This window comes from Paroedura picta, chromosome 7 (genome assembly GCF_049243985.1).
Source record: "Paroedura picta isolate Pp20150507F chromosome 7, Ppicta_v3.0, whole genome shotgun sequence".
In the NCBI taxonomy this organism is placed as follows: Eukaryota; Metazoa; Chordata; class Lepidosauria; order Squamata; family Gekkonidae; genus Paroedura; species Paroedura picta.
The window spans coordinates 94,196,311-94,216,180 of record NC_135375.1 but is presented as its reverse complement, the minus strand read 5'-3'; the positions used below and the strand labels follow the sequence as shown (position 1 = coordinate 94,216,180).

Below are 19,870 nucleotides of genomic sequence, written 5' to 3'. Positions count from 1 at the left end.
GGAGACTTAATAGACTTTGAGCCAACTCAAGGTTGGAGAGTAAAAGAGTTAATCACTGCTTCCCTTGTCTCTTGCTCTAACTATTCCCTCTCTGGGCTCTGTATCAAAAATAGTGGACAAATAAATAAAATATCCACAATGAGATTGTTACAGTTTTACATTATGCGGTATAGCTTCCCCTCTACCTCCTCCCTCCTCCCTGCTCTTATCCCCTCCCTTAAATGAACCCTTGAACAAAATTATTCTGGCTTGTCCTTCTCCTTTTCTTTCCATACATACAGAAGACTGGCAGTCTTCAAGCAAAGGTTGGATACACGCTTTTCTTGGATGCTTTAGGATGCTTTGGGCTGATCCTGCATTGAGAAGGGGGTTGGACTAGATGGCCTGTATGGCCCCTTCCAACTCTACGATTCTATGATTCTAGGACACCCTCTTTTACAATTCAACGATCTCCAAGCCAACAAGGAGGCAAAAGTCAGAAAGGAACCTAGAATAGTTACTGACTTTCTGCAAGGCTGCACTGAGAATCCCAACTAGATGAAGAAGGGACCCCAGTTAGACTCCATTGAAGGACAACAAACAAGTGCTGAATTGAAAATGAGAAAAAAGAGAAATTGAAGAGATATACACTCAGAAAGGCCACTTAATATATGAACTAGACTTTGAATAATGATCCCCCTCTTCTTCACCAAGCTTCTGATAACAACCAAAATGTTACTATCAGTACAAAACATGTCAGTGGGTCCAGCTGAATACTGTATTATAGCAGATGTCTGACAACGTGTGTAAAACCATTTTTCTTTTCTGTAGCGCGCCTCGAGCCTTCGGGGGGAGGCGAGTAATACATTTAAATAATAATAATCTTCTGAAATGTCTGTAACTTTTGTAATATTGCTAATACAACTAAAAGGAAAATAAAAATATTCTGCAATATGTCCGTATGTGGTCATGTCAATCTGCCCCTCCCCCCCATCAAAATGGCCAATGATGGGCCCAGAGGGGATGGGCCTTGGGTGAGCATATACACAGCTATACTTCCCAGGCATATATTCTGCATAATTGCCCCACTTCTGGGGTTTCTCAAAGCCCGACGAATGTTTCATGGTTTTCTCAACTTTAAGTTGAGAAAGGCTGGTCTACTCTAGTAGACAAATGGGCTTAAGCAAAGAAAAGCCTTTCCTGACAGCTATCACGTGAGATCCTTTTAGGAATTCAATTCTGAAACATCTGCATGCAAAGCCACGGCTCCTCTCTTCCATTTCAGGGGCCTCTTCCCCCAATGACACTGCTCCTTGTTGTGTATCGCTGCCCACTGTTTCATGCCCCTTGATGCCTGCCCATCACCATTGCTGATATCCAATACAATGCCAGTGCTAAGTAATTCAGTGTAAAAAATTGCCCTGTGTAAAAGCCACGCAAGACAAAATACACAAGGATACCAAGGGAATCTTTGCCCAGCTCATATATCCCATCGATCCCAGGGGAAGAGTTGACTACACATTCAGCTTTTAGATGGCCTGTGAGCTGCTTAACTGAATGTCGTCCAGTAGCACAGAACTGAGAACTACCAGGCGAGGCTGCTAAACCCGGCATTCCTCCTGCCTGAGCTTGCAAAGCCAAGCTGGCAAACATCTTTCACATCATAAAATATGGTGGGTTATGTTTAGCTATGCAGGTCACAAGCTCTGTAAGCACACATTAGGCTTCTGAAAAGATTTGGGGAGGTTATTCTTGGAGATCTCTGACAGTCACCAGTCTCCTAAACAACATTTCTGATCTCTAAATTCCTAAATGTGAAATGCTGAACAAAAAAAGCTTTCCCCCTCTCCCGCCCCTGTTTATAATCCCTGAAGAGCAGTCTCTTCTGGTGGGTTTTCTCATTCTTTTCTAGCTGCTTTCTATGCTCCTGTACGCCTGTCTACAGGCAGAATGTCAATGTGCTTACAACCCTTTTTTGAACCTGTTCTCAAAATGCACAGGGAGATATCTGCCGTCATTTTTCAGCCACCTTTCGAGACAGAAACTTCAAAAAAAGGGGCTTCAAAATACTTACCTCTCCACGCCTCATTCCAAGGGGGGAAAAATGAGATCTGGCATCTTCATTCATTTCCCTACACTTCTTTCGAAATAAGCCTGACATTAGGGAAGAAAGCTACACCTGTGTGCGTAATGTTCCTATTAAATGTTAATATCGTCTTTCCTTCTTCATGTCGATAAGATAATATCTGTTCCAGCTCATTGCATCTGGGCAGGCAAAACACTCCATATGCTCCTGATACATTAAAGAAGGGTGATTCTTAAGCTCAAGATGTGGTAAACGTCAGGTTGCGGCTTTATACGATTTCAAAAGGTACTGATGTATGGGGGATGGCAGGAGGCAGTTTTTACCGTTTATTTGAGCTGCATCCTCTATTCTCCCCCCCCCCCCGTGAAGACTGAAAGGGCTTACAGCCAGTTCACAAGCCTTTCCCCCCCCCCCCCCTCCCCGTGAAGTGACTTTCAAACAGTCATGGTAGAGATTTGCTTTGCAGTGATATAATTTATAATTATATCATTTGTATCAGGGACGGCCAAACTGCTGTTCTCCAGATGTCCATGCTAGCAGGTGTTCATGGTAACTGTAGTCCATGGACATCTGGAGAGCAAGAATTTGGCTGCCCCTGTTTTATATTTAGCAGTGTTAGGGAACTGGTAGTTTGAAGACCTGTCCTAAAATCACATGATTATAATAAATTCTAGAACATAGCCAGCTTGGGGTAGTGGTTAAGAGTGGCAGCCTAAAATCTGGAGAACTGGGTTTGATTCCCCACTTATCCTCAATATGCAGCCAGCTGGATGACCTTGGGTCAGTCACAGTTCGCTGAGCTCTCTCAGTCTCCTCTACCTCATAGAATGTTTGTTGTGGGGAAAGGAAGGGTAGGCAATTGTTAGCCACGTGGAGACTCCTTTGGGTAGCAGGAAGCAGGGTACAAAAATCCAGCTCTTCTTCTCTTCTCCATAGACTGTTCTACAAGATCTTTCAGTTGCTCATCATATTAAGGTTGTATCGAGCCATTCTTCATTCTGGTAGTCTTTTTCCAGAAATATTACATGTAGGATATCCATTCTTATGAATAGGCCCCACAATAATAGAAAACCATACGCTGGAGGTATACTAGGTATATGATGGAAGGGACAGTGGTTCCAGGAGTGAACTAAAATTACCAACCTCTAGGAGACAGCTAGAGATCTCTTAGGATTACCACTGATTTCCAGGCAACAGAGATCAGTTCACCTGGAGGAAATGGCCACTTTGAAGAAAAGAAGAGTTGGTTCTTATATGCTACTTTTCTCTACCCGAAGGAGTCTCAAAGCGGCTTATAGTCACCTTCCCTTTCCTCTCCCCACAACAGACACCCTGTGAGGGAGATGAGGCTGAGAGAGCCCTGATAGTACTGCTCGGTCTGAGGCTCTGGGGAGGGCGGTATATAAATATAATTAATAAATAAATAATTAATAAATCAGTGCCGTGGCGTGCCCAAGGTCACCCAGCTGGCTGCATGTGGGGGAGTGCAGAATCAAAACTGGCTTGCCAGATTAAAAGTCCGCACTCCTAACCACTACACCAAGTTGGCTCTCTATGGAAGTTGGACTCTATGTAGGGTTCCCATACCACCTGGTACTGGCGTGGGTCACCAACAGACAGACCCCACTACCCAATTGCCAATCAGCAAGCCTGTCAGGGGAACTTATCCTGAAAAAGGCCATGGTGCCGGGCCGCGGCTCTGTCTCTCTGCCCCCCCCCAGTAAAAAACTTCCCAGGCCGCAAGCTTGCGGCCCAGGAAGCTTCTTACTGCGGGAGGGCGGGGAGAGGGAATCAGGGCCGGGACGCGCCCGCGCGGGCTGTGCTCGTTCATTGCGCATGCGCATGGCACATTCACACATGTGCAATGCGCGGGCACGGCCCGATGCCCTGCCGGTCCCCAGCCTCAGAAAGGTTGGGGACCACTGCTCTAGGACACGCTTTCTCAATCAGGGTTTCATAAAACCTTAGGGTTTCTTGATGGCCCAGGAAGGGTTTCCAGAATGGAGTTAATTCACTTTCATATATATTTGTTTTTAATTGGTAAACATTTATCAGGTAATATGACCATATTTGGTCAACTTGCCCTCCCCTCTCCCAGAATGGCCAATGATGGGCCTGGATGGGATGAGAAGGGGAGGGGCCCCAGCTATGCTTCCCAGGCATATTCTGCTCCATCATGCCACTTCTGGGGTTTCTCAAAGCCTTAAGGATGTTTCAGGAATTTCTAAACGGTAAAAAAGTTGAGAAAGGCAGCTCTAGGATGTGGCAAAAACTCCATGATTTAACCATTAGAGTTTTGGCAAATCCTAGTGTGTCACTCCCAACTTTATGTCATCACTTCCTCTTTTTTTGCTGGAAGTCTTATCAAGCACTGATGTGAGGGTGGTAGGCCTGTCCCCACTTCCCTCCCACCCTCCCAGAGATGCCAAGTAATGGTCATTCACATACACACACCATAATTAAACACACACACATATTTCTGCCACTGACTAAGGAATCTATGTGTCCACAGAAGGCAAATTGTAAGTCTAGCAAAGGAAATGAAGAAGAGAAGAAGAAGAAATGGTTCTTATATGCCACTTTTCTCTACCAGGAGTCTCAAAGTGGTTAACAATCACCTTCCCTTTCCTCTCCCCACAACAGACACCCTGTGAGGGAGGTGAGGCTGAGAGAGCCCTGATATTCCTGCTCAGTCAGAACAGCTTTATCAGTGGTATGGCGAGCCCAAGCTGGTTGCATGTGGAGGAGGAGCGGGGAATCAAACCCAGCTCGCCAGATTAGAAGTCCGCAATCCTGACCACTACACCAAGCTGGCAGCTGAAGTTAGAGATCTTCTACCCTGTGCAATAATTCTAAGCCAAATCTAAAAATGCTGATGCCATGGATCAAGGATTCTAAAACTGCCCAAATGCTTACGCTAATTAAAAAGGAATCAAATGCTTGTGGCATCAGAAGGTGGAAGACAGAAACAAAAGATGTTTTAAAGATGGATGGCACCCTGGAGAAAATTTCCCTTTAGGGAACCCCTCACACATTTAAATAAGACAGGGAATTCTCCAACCTTTAAAGCAGGGGTAGTCAGTATGTGGTCCTCCAGATGTTTATGGACTACAATTCCCATAAGCCCCTGCCAGCATTTTCTGGCAGGGGCTCATGGGAACTGTAGTCCATGAACATCTGGAGGACCACATACTGACTACCCCTGCTTTAAAGGAACAGGGGTAGAAAAGCCTCCCTAGGAATCCATGATAGCTCACTTTTTTGTGCATGTTGTGTGTGTGAAGTGCTGTCAAGCTGCTTTGGACTTATGGTGACTCTATGAAAAAATAACCTCCTAAATGTCCTATCATTCACAGGCTTGTTCAGGAAGTATAAACAGAGAGCCATGCCTTCCTCTATTGGAGCGCCAGGGTGCTGTAGTGGTGTAATGGTTAAGAGTGTCAAAGTAGCACCTGGGAGACCTGAATTCAAATCCCCACCTTTGCCATGGAAGTTCTCTGAGTGACCTTCGGCCAGTCATGTCTTAACCTACCTCGCAGGGTTGTTGAGAGGATAAAAGAAAGGGGAGGCCAACCATATAAGTCACTTTGGGTCCCCATTTGAAAGAAGGGGGTACAAATGAATTAAATAAATAATAAATAAAAGTTGGGTCTTCCTCTTTTCCCGCTGCCTTCAGCTTTTCCTAACATTGCCTTTTCCATTGACTCTTGTCTTCTCATAATGTGACCAAAGCACAAAAGCCTCAGTTTAGCCATTTTAGCTTATCGGGAAAGCTGTGCTATGAAGGATCTCGATCAGCTTAGCTTACCTGAAATATTCAGCACTGCAGGGGAGAACTTGCTATGATTTCAACTCTATCAGAGGTGCCAGCTGCTCCTGAAACCCCGAGATTCCAGGCATCATTCTGGCTCTCACAAGGGCAAAATGAGGTGAGTGGGTTGCCTAACTTCTCAGGCCACCAGTAAAACCCAGGGATTTTGTACCACTAGCTCCAAGTACTCTGCAGCATGGATTGACTGACTATGAAAGAACATTTCTGGGGACTGGTAGAAGGGACCAAACTTGGGGCTGCTCTCAAGCACAATGAAAACTGTCTCTGATCCACCTGATAGATTACAGCGATGTTGTCCTAATGCACAGAGACATGCAGCTAGGGCCCATCCGCACATGTTGGATAATGCACTTCCAGTGAACTTTAGAAGTGGATTATCCTATTCTGCACAGGAAAATCCAGCTGCAAAAGAGCATTGAAACTGCATTATCCAATGTGTGCAGAATGGCCCTAGGAGACTCATTCCTAGAACATGTGTTTACTCCTGCTTCCCAGACAATTACTTGTCTATCTGGGGTCCAAACCTGCAGACATACTGACAAACCACTGGAACTTATCAGATCTCTGGCCACTTCTCAGCATGGCATTCACACACGACTAGTAAAGTTGAGAGAGCAAAGATCCACCACAGCTAAATTAACTTTCCGAAGTCATGTGGATTTTGGCACATTCTCTCTCCCCAAACAGAGAATTCTTTTCACATTTTCTATTGTGGTCTCCCTCTATTTTATGCAGCTTTTTCATCAGAATGAACCAGCTTCTTAAAAGAGCAGAGCAGGAGGTCACCCACATTTCCCCACCAATCCAAAGACAAGAAGATGCACGTTCAATTGCTTATCTTTCCCTTGCAGCCCCACAAGCTTAGCTCTGAGCCTCTGGCAGAAAATCTCTATGTTATTTATCACAGAGAATTGGAGTTTGCTTTTGTGCTGTGCCTGCCACCACCAGCGTCTCTTAAACCACAGAGCCATCCCTCGCAAGCAATAGAGAGTAACCTCGCACAAAGATACGCATGCTAGCCTTTTGCTGGATGCCCCAGGTGGCTGTGACCTAGCAGATTAACTTTCAAGGTCAAGGAAAAGCGTCTTCCTGAACTCCGAGTTCAGCTGATGAAGTCCTGCTCTATTTACTCCCATCACTCAAGCCCAGGGCAGGGGGTAACAAGCACGCTGGCTTTCTTTGTAATATGGATCTCGGTGCCAATAAAGGCCTGTCAAACCTGGCTACCAGCTTGTGAGCAAGCCCAGACTTTCAAATGGGCATTTTGAACCATATGTTATTCTACAGCAAGGAGATGTTGAGCCTGGGGATGCTACTGTGATTTTGGGGACGGGCGCCAGGCACCATCCCAAAAAGGCTGCCAAAAGGGGCACCGTCAAATAAAAATTGGCTGCCATGGGGGATACAGCCAATCACAACACTTTGGAAGGTTCCGAGCGTTCTCATAGGATGTTGGCAGCTGCTTCTCAATGGGGGCTCTGGGCAAACACCAATGCAATGGTTCCTGCTGGTTTGTCTTCTGAAGTACCTCCTTACTCGAGTGAGATGAAAGAAAGCCAGGATTGACTTTTTGTTTGGGAGAAGGAAAATGTGAGCACCAGGAAACACAGTAGCTGGCACCATGGTGCTCCCATTCGATTACATGCTTTGCTGCTCTGTTTTTTATCTGACTTTATATCATTTATATAGCGTGCTACCTTATATGGTTAAAAAACTTCTTTTAAAAATTGAACTGAAGTAAGCCTGTTTTTAATGCACTCATTGTTGAGCGATAAGGCAGTGTGCACAAGTATATTCCATAATTCCATAATCCAGCATTTCTATGGAGCTCAACTGACAGTTTTAGATCAGCCAGAAGCTGTGGGGTCAGAATCATAGATCTGATTTGTGCATTTTTAATGAAAACACAGGTTTCGCCCTTCAGTTTTCAATACCCTTCGGCATTTCAGGGCCTTTGATGCCTGTCATATGCACACCTCCCTGGGCACATATAGCAGCAATTTGCCAGCTTGGTAATGGGGGGATTATTGGGGTTGGGGGTTGGGATTGGAGGGGTGGGAGGGTTTTTTTTTAATGTTATATCTTGTTTCTATTGTATTTTGCATTTCTTGTAAGCTGCCGCAGGCTAGCTGGTCTAGGAGTGGTAGCACAGAAATTAAATGAATAACAAAAATTAATAATAAATACTGTATTATCAATAATTCTTTGTAAATGAAAACAACCACCACCATATACTAGGAACTATTTTAAAATCATACATTATCTTAACAAGGGACATCTAGAGGGACATCAACAACCTACAAAACAACTTAAACATTTATAAGGAAAAATTAAAACTGAATTTTAAAAAAACAGTGTCAATAAAAGCAGTCAATAAACTCAACCATCAAGAGTAAGTTTAGATAAAACCAACGGCAGAGACAAATTGTGTCAACACATTATGTTCTTCCAGAATTGATTTGGTTTGGTCCCACGCTGGTTTAGTAAAAATGAGATGCACAGATAATCATGCCAGGACGAATATAGTGGCTTATTCCAACATATAATCATCGTTACTGGGTCAGGGAACGACCCCGTAGAAAAGAACAATGTCCCTTACCCTCTTAGCATGGCTCCTCCTCAGAAGAAGAAGAGTTGATTCTTATATGCTGCTTTTCTCTACCCGAAGGAGTCTCAAAGCAGCTTAAATTCGCCTTCCCAGCACTAGAAACAGTATCTGTTTTCCAGTCCAACCAATGCTGACCACGTCTAGAAAATTTGACCATAGGTAGGTATTTGCTCATGTTCCAGAGTCAGTGTCAAGTGCAACTCAACAGGAAAATTAGCGATGGGCCACCAGCTTCCCTGAGATACACCATCCTCAATGCAACCTCAGGTAGGGCTGCCAGTCCTCAGGTTGGACCAAGGGATGCCCTGGAACTATCGCTCTTCTAAAGAAATCTGTTCTCCCGGAAAAAAACAGCTGCTTTGGTGAATGGACTCTGTAACATTATACTTCACCAAGGTCCCTCCCCATCTCAAATCCCATCCATTCCTGGCTCTGCCCCCAACGAAAAAGAAGAAGAGTTGGTTCTTATATGCCGCTTTTCTCTACCAGAAGGAGTCTCATAGCAGCTTAACATTCGCCTTCCCTTTCCTCTCCCCACAACAGACACCCTGTGAGGGAGGGGAGGCTGAGAGAGCCCTGATATTACTGAAGAAGAAGAAGAGTTGGTTCTTATATGCCGCTTTTCTCTACCCGGAAGAGTCTCAAAGTGGCTTACATTCGTCTTCCCTTTCCTCTCCCCACAACAGATGCCCTGTGAGGTAGGTGAGGCTGAGAGAGCCCTGATATCACTGCTCGGCCAGAATAGCTTTCTCGGTGCTGTGGCGAGCCCAAGGTCACCCAGCTGGTTGCATGTGGGGGAGGAGCGGGGAATCAAACCCGGTTCGCCAGATTAGAAGTCCGCACTCCTGACCACTACACCAAGCTGGCTCTTGCCAGGTATTTTCCAAGCCAGAGCTGGCAACCATGACCAACCATAGGTAAAGTTCCTCAGAATCATATTTTTGATCCCTTCATTACATTCAACAGAACAAGTGACTGCCATTATCAACATTAAACGAGACCTAGTATGAAAGCCAAAGGGACATTCTCAGTCTAAGCTACCTCACAATTCTTGTGAGGATATAGCAGAGGAGTGGGACTTATGTAGTAAGCTAATTTGGGTCCTCTTTGGGGATAAAAAGAGTAATCTAAATGAATACATGAAGTTTATATCTAATTAGACCAGGCTTACTCAACCCTGGTGTTTCGTAATGGCCCTGGAAGGGTTTATTGGGTGACTTGACCATATAAGTTCATGTTGCCTCCCCCCAAAATGGCCAATGATGGGCTTGGGGGAGGGGAAGGGGAGGGGCATGTCCACAGCTTTGCTTCCCAACCATATTCTGCACCATTGTATCACTTGTGGGGTTTCTCAAAGCCTGAAGAATGTTTCAGGGGTTTCTCAATGGTAGAAAAGTTGAGAAAGGATGAATCAGACCATTGGCCAATCCAGGTGAGTATTGCCTACTCAGACTGGCAGTGGCTGTTCAGGTTATAAGGTAGAGATCTTTCACATTTACCACTTCCTGTTCTTTTAAAACTGGAAATGCCGGGGATTGAACCTAGGACTTTCTGCATGTCAAACAGATGTTCTACCACTCAGCCACCATCCCTCCCTGACATAACTGTACAATATGACTACAAGTCATAAAAGGTAAAGGTATCCTCTGTGCAAGCACCGGGTCATGTCACGCCCTCTAGCGTTTTCATGGCAGACTCAATACGGGGTGGTTTGCCAGTGCCTTCCCCAGTCATTACCGTTTACCCCCCAGCAAGCTGGGTACTCATTTTACTGACCTCGGAAGGATGGAAGGCTGAATCAACCTTGAGCCAGCTGCTGGGACTGAACTCCCAGCCTCATGGGCAGAGCTTTCAGACCACATGTCTGCTGCCTTACCACTCTGCGCCACAAGAGGCTCTAACTACAAGTCAAACTATTTATTTTAATAACTGTTATATTTTCTATTTTGCAGGTTACTATTAATGATATGCTAGAACAGATCTTTAAACATTGGTAGGAACCTTATTCCTATCTACTGAATATACTTGGCATGCATCCAGGGTTGCCAGCCCTATATTGGGAAATACTTGGAGCCTTTGGGGGTGGAGTCAGGATGGGGACCTCAGCGGAGTTCAATGCTATGAAGGCCACCCTCCCAAGCAGCCATTTTCTGCAAGGGAACTGATCTTTAGTCCAGAGCAGGCTTTCTCAACCAGGGATTCATGAAACCCTGTGGTTTCTTGATGACCCTGGAAGAGTTTCCCAAATGGGTGGGAGTTAATTTTTAATATATTTTTAAAATGTGTTAAATATTTATTGGGTAATATCACCACATACAGCCAAGTTGACCCCCTTCCCATGGCCAATGATGGGCCTGGAAGGGGTGGGACATAAGGGGTCCCAGTTGGGTGTGTCCACAGCTATGCTTTCTAATGATATTCTGCATGATTGTGCCACTTCTGGGGTTTCTTGAAGCATGAAGCATGTTTCAGGGGGTTCTCAACAATAAAAAAAAGTTGAGAAAGGCTGGTCTGGAGATTGCTTGTCATTCCAGGGGATCCCCAGGTCCGATCTGGGGACTGGCATCCCTGCCTGTATATTCCTTACTGGAAACTAAAATGGCAGACCAGCTTCTCCCCTCCCCTCCCCCCCCATAGCACAGCAAGCTGCCAGAACTCCTTCTTTCCCACAATTCTGAATGGTGTGCGGTCACCCTACCAGCAGCACCCTTTACAGATGCAAATGGGTTACATACCATCTACTTGAGAAGTCAGGCACATGCCTAACTTGATTTGCTGACTGAACGCCCGAGGCAGGTTTAAAAAAATAAATAAATAAAATCCACCCTGTATTCCGTGAAAACTACTCACGGGCTTCAGTGCTAAACTGACACACATTGCTGACTCTGTTCAAAACCCGTTGCATTAATGAGACGTTTCCTTCAACATTCATCTGCATTAAGTAAAGGTAAAGGTATCCCCTGTGCAAGCACTGGGTCATGTCTGACCCTTGGGGTGACGCCCTCTAGCGTTTTCATGGCAGACTCAATACGGGGTGGTTTGCCAGTGCCTTCCCCAGTCATTACCGTTTACCCCCCAGCAAGCTGGGTACTCATTTAACGACCTCGGAAGGATGGAAGGCTGAGTCAACCTTGAGCCGGCTGCTGGGACTGAACTCCCAGCCTCATGGGCAGAGCTTTCAGACTGCATGTCTGCTGCCTTACCACTCTGTGCCACAAGAGGCTCTTTCATCTGCATTACATCAAAAAAAAAATCCCACAGAAGTACATTAAATGATGTTGTTATTGTTGTTAGTTGCAAAGTTGTGTCTGGCCCATCGAAACCCTATGGACAATGATCCTTCAGGCCAGAGTAGTCAAACTGCGGTCCTCCAGATGTCCATGGACTACAATTCCCAGGAACCCCTGCCAGCATTGGCAGGGGCTCCTGGGAATTGTAGTCCATGGACATCTGGAAGGCCACAGTTTGACTATCTCACTCCAGGCCTTGCTGCCCTCTACCATTCCCCGGAGTCCATTAAAGTTCGCACCGACTGCTTCAGTGACTCCATCCAGCCACCTCATTCTCTGTCATCCCCTTCTTCTTTTGCCCTCAATCGCTCCCAGGATTAGGCTCTTCTCCAGGGAGTCCTTCCTTCTCATGAGGTGGCCAACATTAAATATACAGGCCCAAATTATCAAATAATAAAGATTATTTATTATTATGTTGTTAAATTCCGACACAGGGCAGTCTTTAGTACCAGAAGCTATTCCCCTCTAGTCTTTCCCACACAGCCTCTACTTTGACACATCTCATGGAAGTGCTTCAGTAGCCCTCCCTGAGGGTGGCTCCTTCTGTCAACCCAAATCAGGCCTGTGCCATCTGTGTCCCGCCAAGCCCAAGGCAAGGTCTATGGTGGCCTGCTGAGATAGACCTTTCGTTTTGATTGTCTCCCCAGGTCTACAAAATGGGAGAGGTTCTTAAGCACCTGGAGCCCCTGCCCCCTCCCCACCCCCCAAGCCGCTGTGCCGTTTTTAGGTCTGAAGGGTTAAAAGTTATGCAGGCCTGGATTAATTTATTATACCGTTAAGACCATGTTTTTGTATCCTGTAGCCTCATAATTCCTATTTGACTAGGGTGTTGATCTTCAAACATTCCGTTGTCACAAGCTACATTAATTTTAATGATCTTGCATCGCTGGCACTGGACTGTGGAGAATAGCTTGAATGGCTTTCTCTGAAGGCCAGTGCGTTTTTTTTCCCTTTTTTGTCTCTGTGTTTCCCATTTACTACTAAGGCACTGTTGAAGTTGGAGACAAACAATGCCGCCTAGTCGCCTCCTGCATATTCCTCCCTTGGTCCTCTCTTTGGCTGTAAGTAGGACAATCATGCAATCCCATTTTCTACGGCAGGCACAGAACTGTGGATGGGAGAACCATGGACAGCAGAGGTCGAAACAGTCATTGTTACCTCGATTCCTGTTTTCCTAGAATCAAAGAGTTGGAAGGGACCTCCAGGTTCATCTAGTCTAACCCCCTGCAGAATGCAGGAAATTCACATCTACCAGCTCACTCACAGTGACCCCAATTCCATGCCCGAATGATGCCCCCCAAAGCCAGAACCAGTGTGCTTTATCAGTGTGTTTAAAGGTTAATGCACATTCTCAGGGTTAGAATGTGGCAACGCTATCCAAAGGATCCACATTTATTTATTTAATTTATATATACCACACATTTCTCCCCAGTGGGAATGCCCCTACTTCATTTTACTCTCATGACAACATCCTTGTCTGATTGGTTAGGTTGAGAGATTGGACCAAGGTCACCTGCATTGGTTCCATGGTAGAGGAGGGGCTGGAATCTGGGTCTCCAAAATCCTAGTTTGATGCTACACCACAGTAGTCCTCATATTGCCACAGACTAGAGTAGGCAAAATGGCCGGGAAGGGGGAATCCAGCAGAATGGATATATAGGTTCTCAGCCTGGGGGTTGGGACCCCTTTGGGGGTCGAATGACCCTTTCACGGGGGTCATGGCAGGGTGAGCAGCTTGGCCGGGAAGGGGGACGCTGCCACTTTTGCCACTCCTCCTTAAGGCGCTCGCCAATTTATATACAATTTAAAACCCATTTATATACAATCATGAACAATGGATCTTCGAGCCATTGTTTAGTTTGGGTTTAATTTCTGTGAAAGCACACTTGTATAATTTTATGGTTGGGGGGTAACCACAACGTGAGGAACTGTATTAAAGGGTCATGGCATTAGGAAGGTTGAGAACCACTGATATATAGGGTACTCTTGCTTAATGACAGGATGGCCTCTGTGAGAACCCGCTGCTATAACTCGTTTCTGTGATCCTTAAATCACACCCCGCCTTGGTTTTGTCAGAACAGAAGTTCTTTGGCTTAGATCTTGGCAATAGCTTCTGCTGATGGGAAGATTTATGTCAGCAGAACATGTCTTCGCCACCTTCACCCTCTCTCTGTAGCAGAAAATGCCCCCCCCCTGAAATGCTGCTCCTGAGTAATTGGGGGAACCACAGGAACAGCATGAGGGGTGGCAGTCAGAGGGCTGCAGCTGGAGGAGGGAATCAGTGAAAATTGAGCATCCTTCTGCCGGTGGAAATGCTTTGCAGGGGCCAACACGTGGCTCACAATCTCACACAGTGCCTCTACAATAGATTTGTGAAAAGGAATGACCGTAAGTACAGAGCAGACTCTTCCAATTTAAAAAAATTCACACACCACCTGGTTACTGTTTTTTCATTTGTTCATTCACCCCAGTTTTCACTAGCTCTTTGACGAGTAGGAGGCATTGGTATTGATTTGGGAAAATTTGCCTAGGCAGAACCTTCTTTAAGTTGGGCAAGGCCAGTGGGATCCAGTGGGACCCACGTTTATAGGCCAATCCAGAGCCCTCTAGGCAGCTTCATATATTCATCTCTGAACAGAACAGTTGATTGATATTATCGTCTTTGGCAAGAGCTTTACCTTTATAAATTTACTGGTGGTCAGCAAGGGACAGTCTCAGTTCCATCCCCCATAGCAGGGAACTGGGCTTGTGAAGGAAAACACATCAGGGAATCCTCCTCATTTCAGGGCTGCATGTATTACCCTAGTCAGCAAATTAACTATGCATCTTGATGCTGAATGGATCACTGCTATTGATGGATGGACTATCTACCTGCCTCGCTTAATAGTGTATCTAGTTCTTGACTTGGCCCCTTCTGTGGATGCTTAAATCTAGAAACTGGAGCCATGAACAGATATGACAGGCCTTTCTACAAACCTGGAAAAAGCCCCAGGTTGGCAACACCCCCAAAAATCTGAAATTTAAAATCAAAACAAACATTAGGGCAGTGGTCCCCAACCTGCGGGCCGCGGCCCGGCGCCGGGCCGCAAAGGCCATGGCGCCGGGCCGCGGCTCCCTCTCCCCGCCCCCCCCCCGCAGTAAAAAACTTCCCAGGCCGCAAGCTTGCGGCCCGGGAAGCTTCTTATTGCGGGGAGGGCGGGGAGAGGGAATCAGGGCCGGGCCGCGCCCGCGCGGCCCGATCCACGGGTGCGGCCCGCGGGCGCGGCCGGGATCGGCTCGCGGTCGCGGCCCGATTTGCGGGCGCGGCCGGGCGCGGCTCGCGGGCGCGGCCCGATCCGCGGGCGCGGCCGGGCGCGGCCCTATCTGCGGGCGCGGCCGGGCGCGGCTCGTGGGCGTGGCCCGCGCGGTCCCTGCGGGCGCGGCCCAATGCCCTGCCGGTCCCCAGCCTAATAAAGGTTGGGGACCACTGCATTAGGGGACTAAAAACTTCCAAAGCAACAGAAACAGTGCCTATAGTGAGAGCCAGCTTGGTGTAGTGGTTAAGAGAGGCAGCCTGTAATCTGGAGAGCCGGGTTTAATTCCCCACTCCTCCGCATGCAAACAGTTGGGTGACCTTGGGACTGACACAGTCTTTTAGAGCTGTTCTCACAGAGCAGTCCTGTCAGGGTTCTCTCAGCCTCACCTACCTCACTGGGTGTCTGTTGTAGGGAGAGGGGGGAAAGGTAATTGTAAGGTGCTTTGGGACTCCTTTGTGGAGTGAAAAGTGGGGTATAAAAACCAACTCCTGTTTGTCCCTCATCTTTAGTCGTATTTATTATTTATTTGCTTCATTAACACCAGGAGGAAGAAAAGAAGAAATAATGTGAGGAAGGGGAATACAGGGGGAATGAGATGCCCTGCACAAGTCCTTGGGGGTTCCCCACCTCACAAATGGAACTGGAGAAGGAAGCAGGAAAATCAGAGAGGCTATGGGGCCTTTCAGGGAAGGGAAAGATGAAACAGTGGGGAGGGTGATGAGAAGCCCCACACAATTCTGTGCAAGTCCCTGCTTGTTTATAAGTAATCTTGGATATACTATGAACTCTCAATAGGTTTTTCCATAAATTCATTACAAATCAGAGTAACTTCTCTGCCCCTCTACCTGAAAACATCACGCAAGCCCTTTCATCCTTTTAAAGTCCACTCCTTCAACTGGGCATTTCATTAGACTCAGTACATGCACACCAGATTAATCCAGATCAGGTACTTGTTTCCTGAAGCTGGATATAGGACATGGCCCATTTCAGAAGAAATCGTAATTGCACGCTTCAGAAGGGACATGTCCACTGTCCACCCTGTATGCACATTTATAGCGCCATCTGAAAAGGATGACTGAGGTAATGAAATATGTCTCCCAAATTAACTTCCATATATGGTAACCTGACCAACCAGTAGTAAATTTCATCACTGGCTCTGACTTAGAGGACCTAAACTAGGAGAAGATCCAAACAAGACTTCTTAAAGCCCTCCCAGTTCAAGGAGCTTTCACAGACTCACCTCAAGTTGGTGTAATGGTTAAATATTGCTGCTTTGAACTTGGTTTGGAAACTTAGGTTGCAGGTTAGAAACAAACTCCAGTTTATTGAAGAAGAACCCACATACAAACTGGGGTTAAACTTCTTAAACCAGAAATCCTCCAATCCCAGTTCTGCATGCGAGGGAAGAGAGGGAAGGGAGTATGGTGGTGGAGGAAAGTCCTGACAAGTCACAGTTGACTTACGACCATCCTGTAGGGTTTTCAAGGCAAGAGATGTTCAGTCATAGTTTGCCATTGCCTGCCTCCATGTCAATCTTGGTATTCCTTGGAGGTCTCCCATCCAAATACTAGCCAGGGTTGACCCTATTCAGCTTCCGAGATCGGATGAGATTGGCCAACCTAAGCTAGAGTCACAAAAGGAATACACTGGCCTGGAAATGAACCAGATTCACTCATCAAAAAAATCCAAGACAGGAGGTTTGGCATCTTAAATAGACCCCTCGGTTCAATTTACTCATTACAGATTAAATAACCCAAATCTTGTATATCCTCATGTAAAGTCCTCCGTAAATGGAGATGTCATGCTCTCATATCCACAACAAGAATAGCTGCAACAAATTGAGTAAAAGATACATAGGGAAAATTTCTTACATCATTACTAACAATTTTCTATCGCCCTTTTAATGAGCAAAGTGTATTGCAAGTTTAATGGCATTTATCTACCTAGCAACCTTGTTCCCCACCCCCTTTTTACAGAGGAGGAAGGACAACTTTTTTGCACCCACTTTTCACTACCCGAAGGAGTCAAAGCGGTTTACAATCACCTACCCTTTCTCTCCTCACAACAAACAACCTGTGAGATAGGGGAGGCTGAAAGCTCTGAGAGAACTGGAACTGGCCCAAGATCACCCAGCTGGCTGCATGTGGAGGACGGAGTGGGGAATCAAACCCGGTTCTCCAGATTAGAGGCTGCTGGCTTGTTCTCACATCCAGCTGGCTTTCTTATATTAAAGCAGGTAAACATAGTTGATCCAAGGCCCTTGAATGATTCTATGTCTTGTATGAATTAGCTTGGGTTTTTGGGGCCCAAATCAGGTCTCAGGACCACCGTTCCTATGGTCCACGGGGCTTTACCACTGTCCCATACGTTTGTTTAGGAGCCTGTAATAGAGCTTTTACAACAGTATAACGTTCCTTATTTAGGACAGTTCTAGCACTCTTCCTGTAGTCCTGAGTTTGTTAACATTTCTATATTTTTCTCCCACAGCGAAACACTTGCCCAATTTTGCATCCTATCGTGTCTATGAGTCATTGAGTTACTGATTTATTTGCAATACATTGTACACAATAGATTCACGCCCAGCCTACTCCACCTTCTGAAATTAAGCCAAAATTTCTGGATCGAAACCTAATTTGGTTCATCTGCCACAACAGGAATCAAACAGAGGAAAGCCAGGTATCAGCTCCTTAACCTCCTAGGTGAGTCAGGCTTCTTGCCTCAATCATGTTAACACTCTTTGAGAGCCCATCCGTTGACTTGGGACCCTTGCATTACAAAAATGAAAAGGTTACAGGGGAGATATTGAAACAGAACAGTTAATCTCTCTCATTGACACATGTCAAGTCCAATATCCATCTGTTCCCGTGAAAGCGCTCCCACCATATCTTATCACGTCTGAGAAGACAACAATGTCATTTTCCTTCAGAAATCCGATGCCGCATATTTATAGCTGTCGTACGTCCTCATTTCTGTTACTGAAATATTGAGATTTATATTCACAAAGGGAGTTGTAATATCCCTCCCCCCCACCCCCTGTTATTCATTTGTCTTTTCCCCCCATCCCTTTAGGGTAGAAAAATGTAAGAAACACAGTTTACCGTTCTAGCAATTGGCTTTCAGGGGATCCCTTTCCATTGTCCCCACTCCAGTCGCTCCATTGTCCCCACTTCATTGGGGACGAATAACAACACCTGGAAAAGTTTCCGGAAGCATATCTCCAGGGAAAATCAGAACAAATCTGTTTAAAGCAAAACAGCAATAATCAAAGAAATGCAGAACTTACCTTTGAAAAAGGACAGGAACAAGAACGCCCAGAGATACAAACCAGACCAGGCTAGTCCTAAGCACCTCTCTGTGAGCATGGTCGAGCCAGAAATCAGGAGTCTAGACAGACACCAGACAATGAGAACCAACTCTCCCCGTCAGCTCTAAATGATGGAGCGCGTCAGCGGCTAATAGTAATGGTAATAAGGCAGCCAGCCTGTTTCCCGCTAGGAACGGAAAGCACATTTGCCCGAGTTACATCGCCCTGTTGCTGGGATTAAGTACATCCAACTGCCAAGGACTTAACTACGTGGTAGAGCTGGGCTTTCCCTCACCCCCCTTCACAAGAGCCCTGCGCCTTTTCCTAGCGCCAGGCAGAGGGAAGGAGCATGAGCCCAGAAGCTACTGTGTGTATGAAGGAGGAGGAGAACGAAAGAAAGGGACATCTCTGCCTGTGAGAGATTTTCCACATTCCCACTGTCTCCGTAGCCGTAACTCAGGGCCAGCACGTCAGCAGTGCTTTCTACGCTAGTACGAGAGTGCCTCTAGAGCTACACGCCAGGCAATGCGAGGCTGTGGCACCTCGCTTGTTCTTTTGGACGTGTCTGCTGGAGCAATTTTCAGTCAGAAAAATTGCAGTACGACCCTGCCTGTGATCTAGAGGTAGCAGGGAAAGTCTGCAGGGGAAGTTTGAGAAATGGTATATGATTCAGGAACATTTGCAAAGTCTATTTTATCCTAAGGCAGCCTTGATTTAGCAGTTCCTGACAGGGGGAAAAAACCCCAAAGGTCTCGAAATGTTCTTTTTTCTATACCTTCCTTCCTAAGGGACCACATCCCTTTTTCCGTTCTTGTCTCTTTTAATGTCCACAAGATTTTCAGCCAGTAATAAAATTTCACACCTGTATGAAAGTGTTTGCACCCTAGGGTTCTTTTGCCCTTTATATCTGGGGAAGTTTTTGCAAATCAACACCTTTGCAAAAAGCAAAGAATCTGATTCAAGGATGTTTTTGTTGCACACTTTTGCTTCTTATTGCAGGTCATACTCAGGTCAACATGAGTTTGCTGTGAATTCTGAGTTCTGTCAAAGTTTAGTCCTCAGAATGCCAAAGACCGCCCATTAATCCCAAGAACCAAAGTAACTGGTTGGGTACACTAGAAAGGGTCTTTTTGGTGACAGCCCCATGGTTCCAGAATAACCTCTCCAGGGAGGTGTGCCACAAACTGGCCCCCTAATTTTCTTTCGATAGGAAGCAGCTGGAGAGAGTTTTACTCAAGATGACACTTGATTAGTTTAGTTTTCTTGAATTATTTACTGTACATTGTAATATTAACTGGTGGTGGTTTATGTATTTTTATATTGCAAGGTAGAAAGGCAGCTAATAAACCTCTTAATGAACAAACAAATGAATAAGGAGGATGAGCCAAGAGCGTCCCTACCAAGATCACATACCATTAATTTTGGATTATCTTAGACTTGCCTTAAATGCATCCTCATGGTCACCGCAAGAAACA

General features: G+C 45.9%; 1 protein-coding gene across 1 annotated transcript in view; it reads right to left on the bottom strand.

Moving 5' to 3' along the window:
* Window positions 1-18,896, bottom strand: part of LOC143841307 (neuronal acetylcholine receptor subunit alpha-7-like) — a 114,236-nt gene extending 95,340 nt beyond the window's left edge. Inside the window, exon 1 of the mRNA XM_077345449.1 lies at window positions 18,375-18,896. Coding sequence (XP_077201564.1) covers window positions 18,375-18,453 — 79 coding nt within the window. The 5' untranslated portion in view covers window positions 18,454-18,896. The remainder of the gene's footprint in view (window positions 1-18,374) is intronic.
* Window positions 18,897-19,870: the final 974 nt, after the last annotated feature.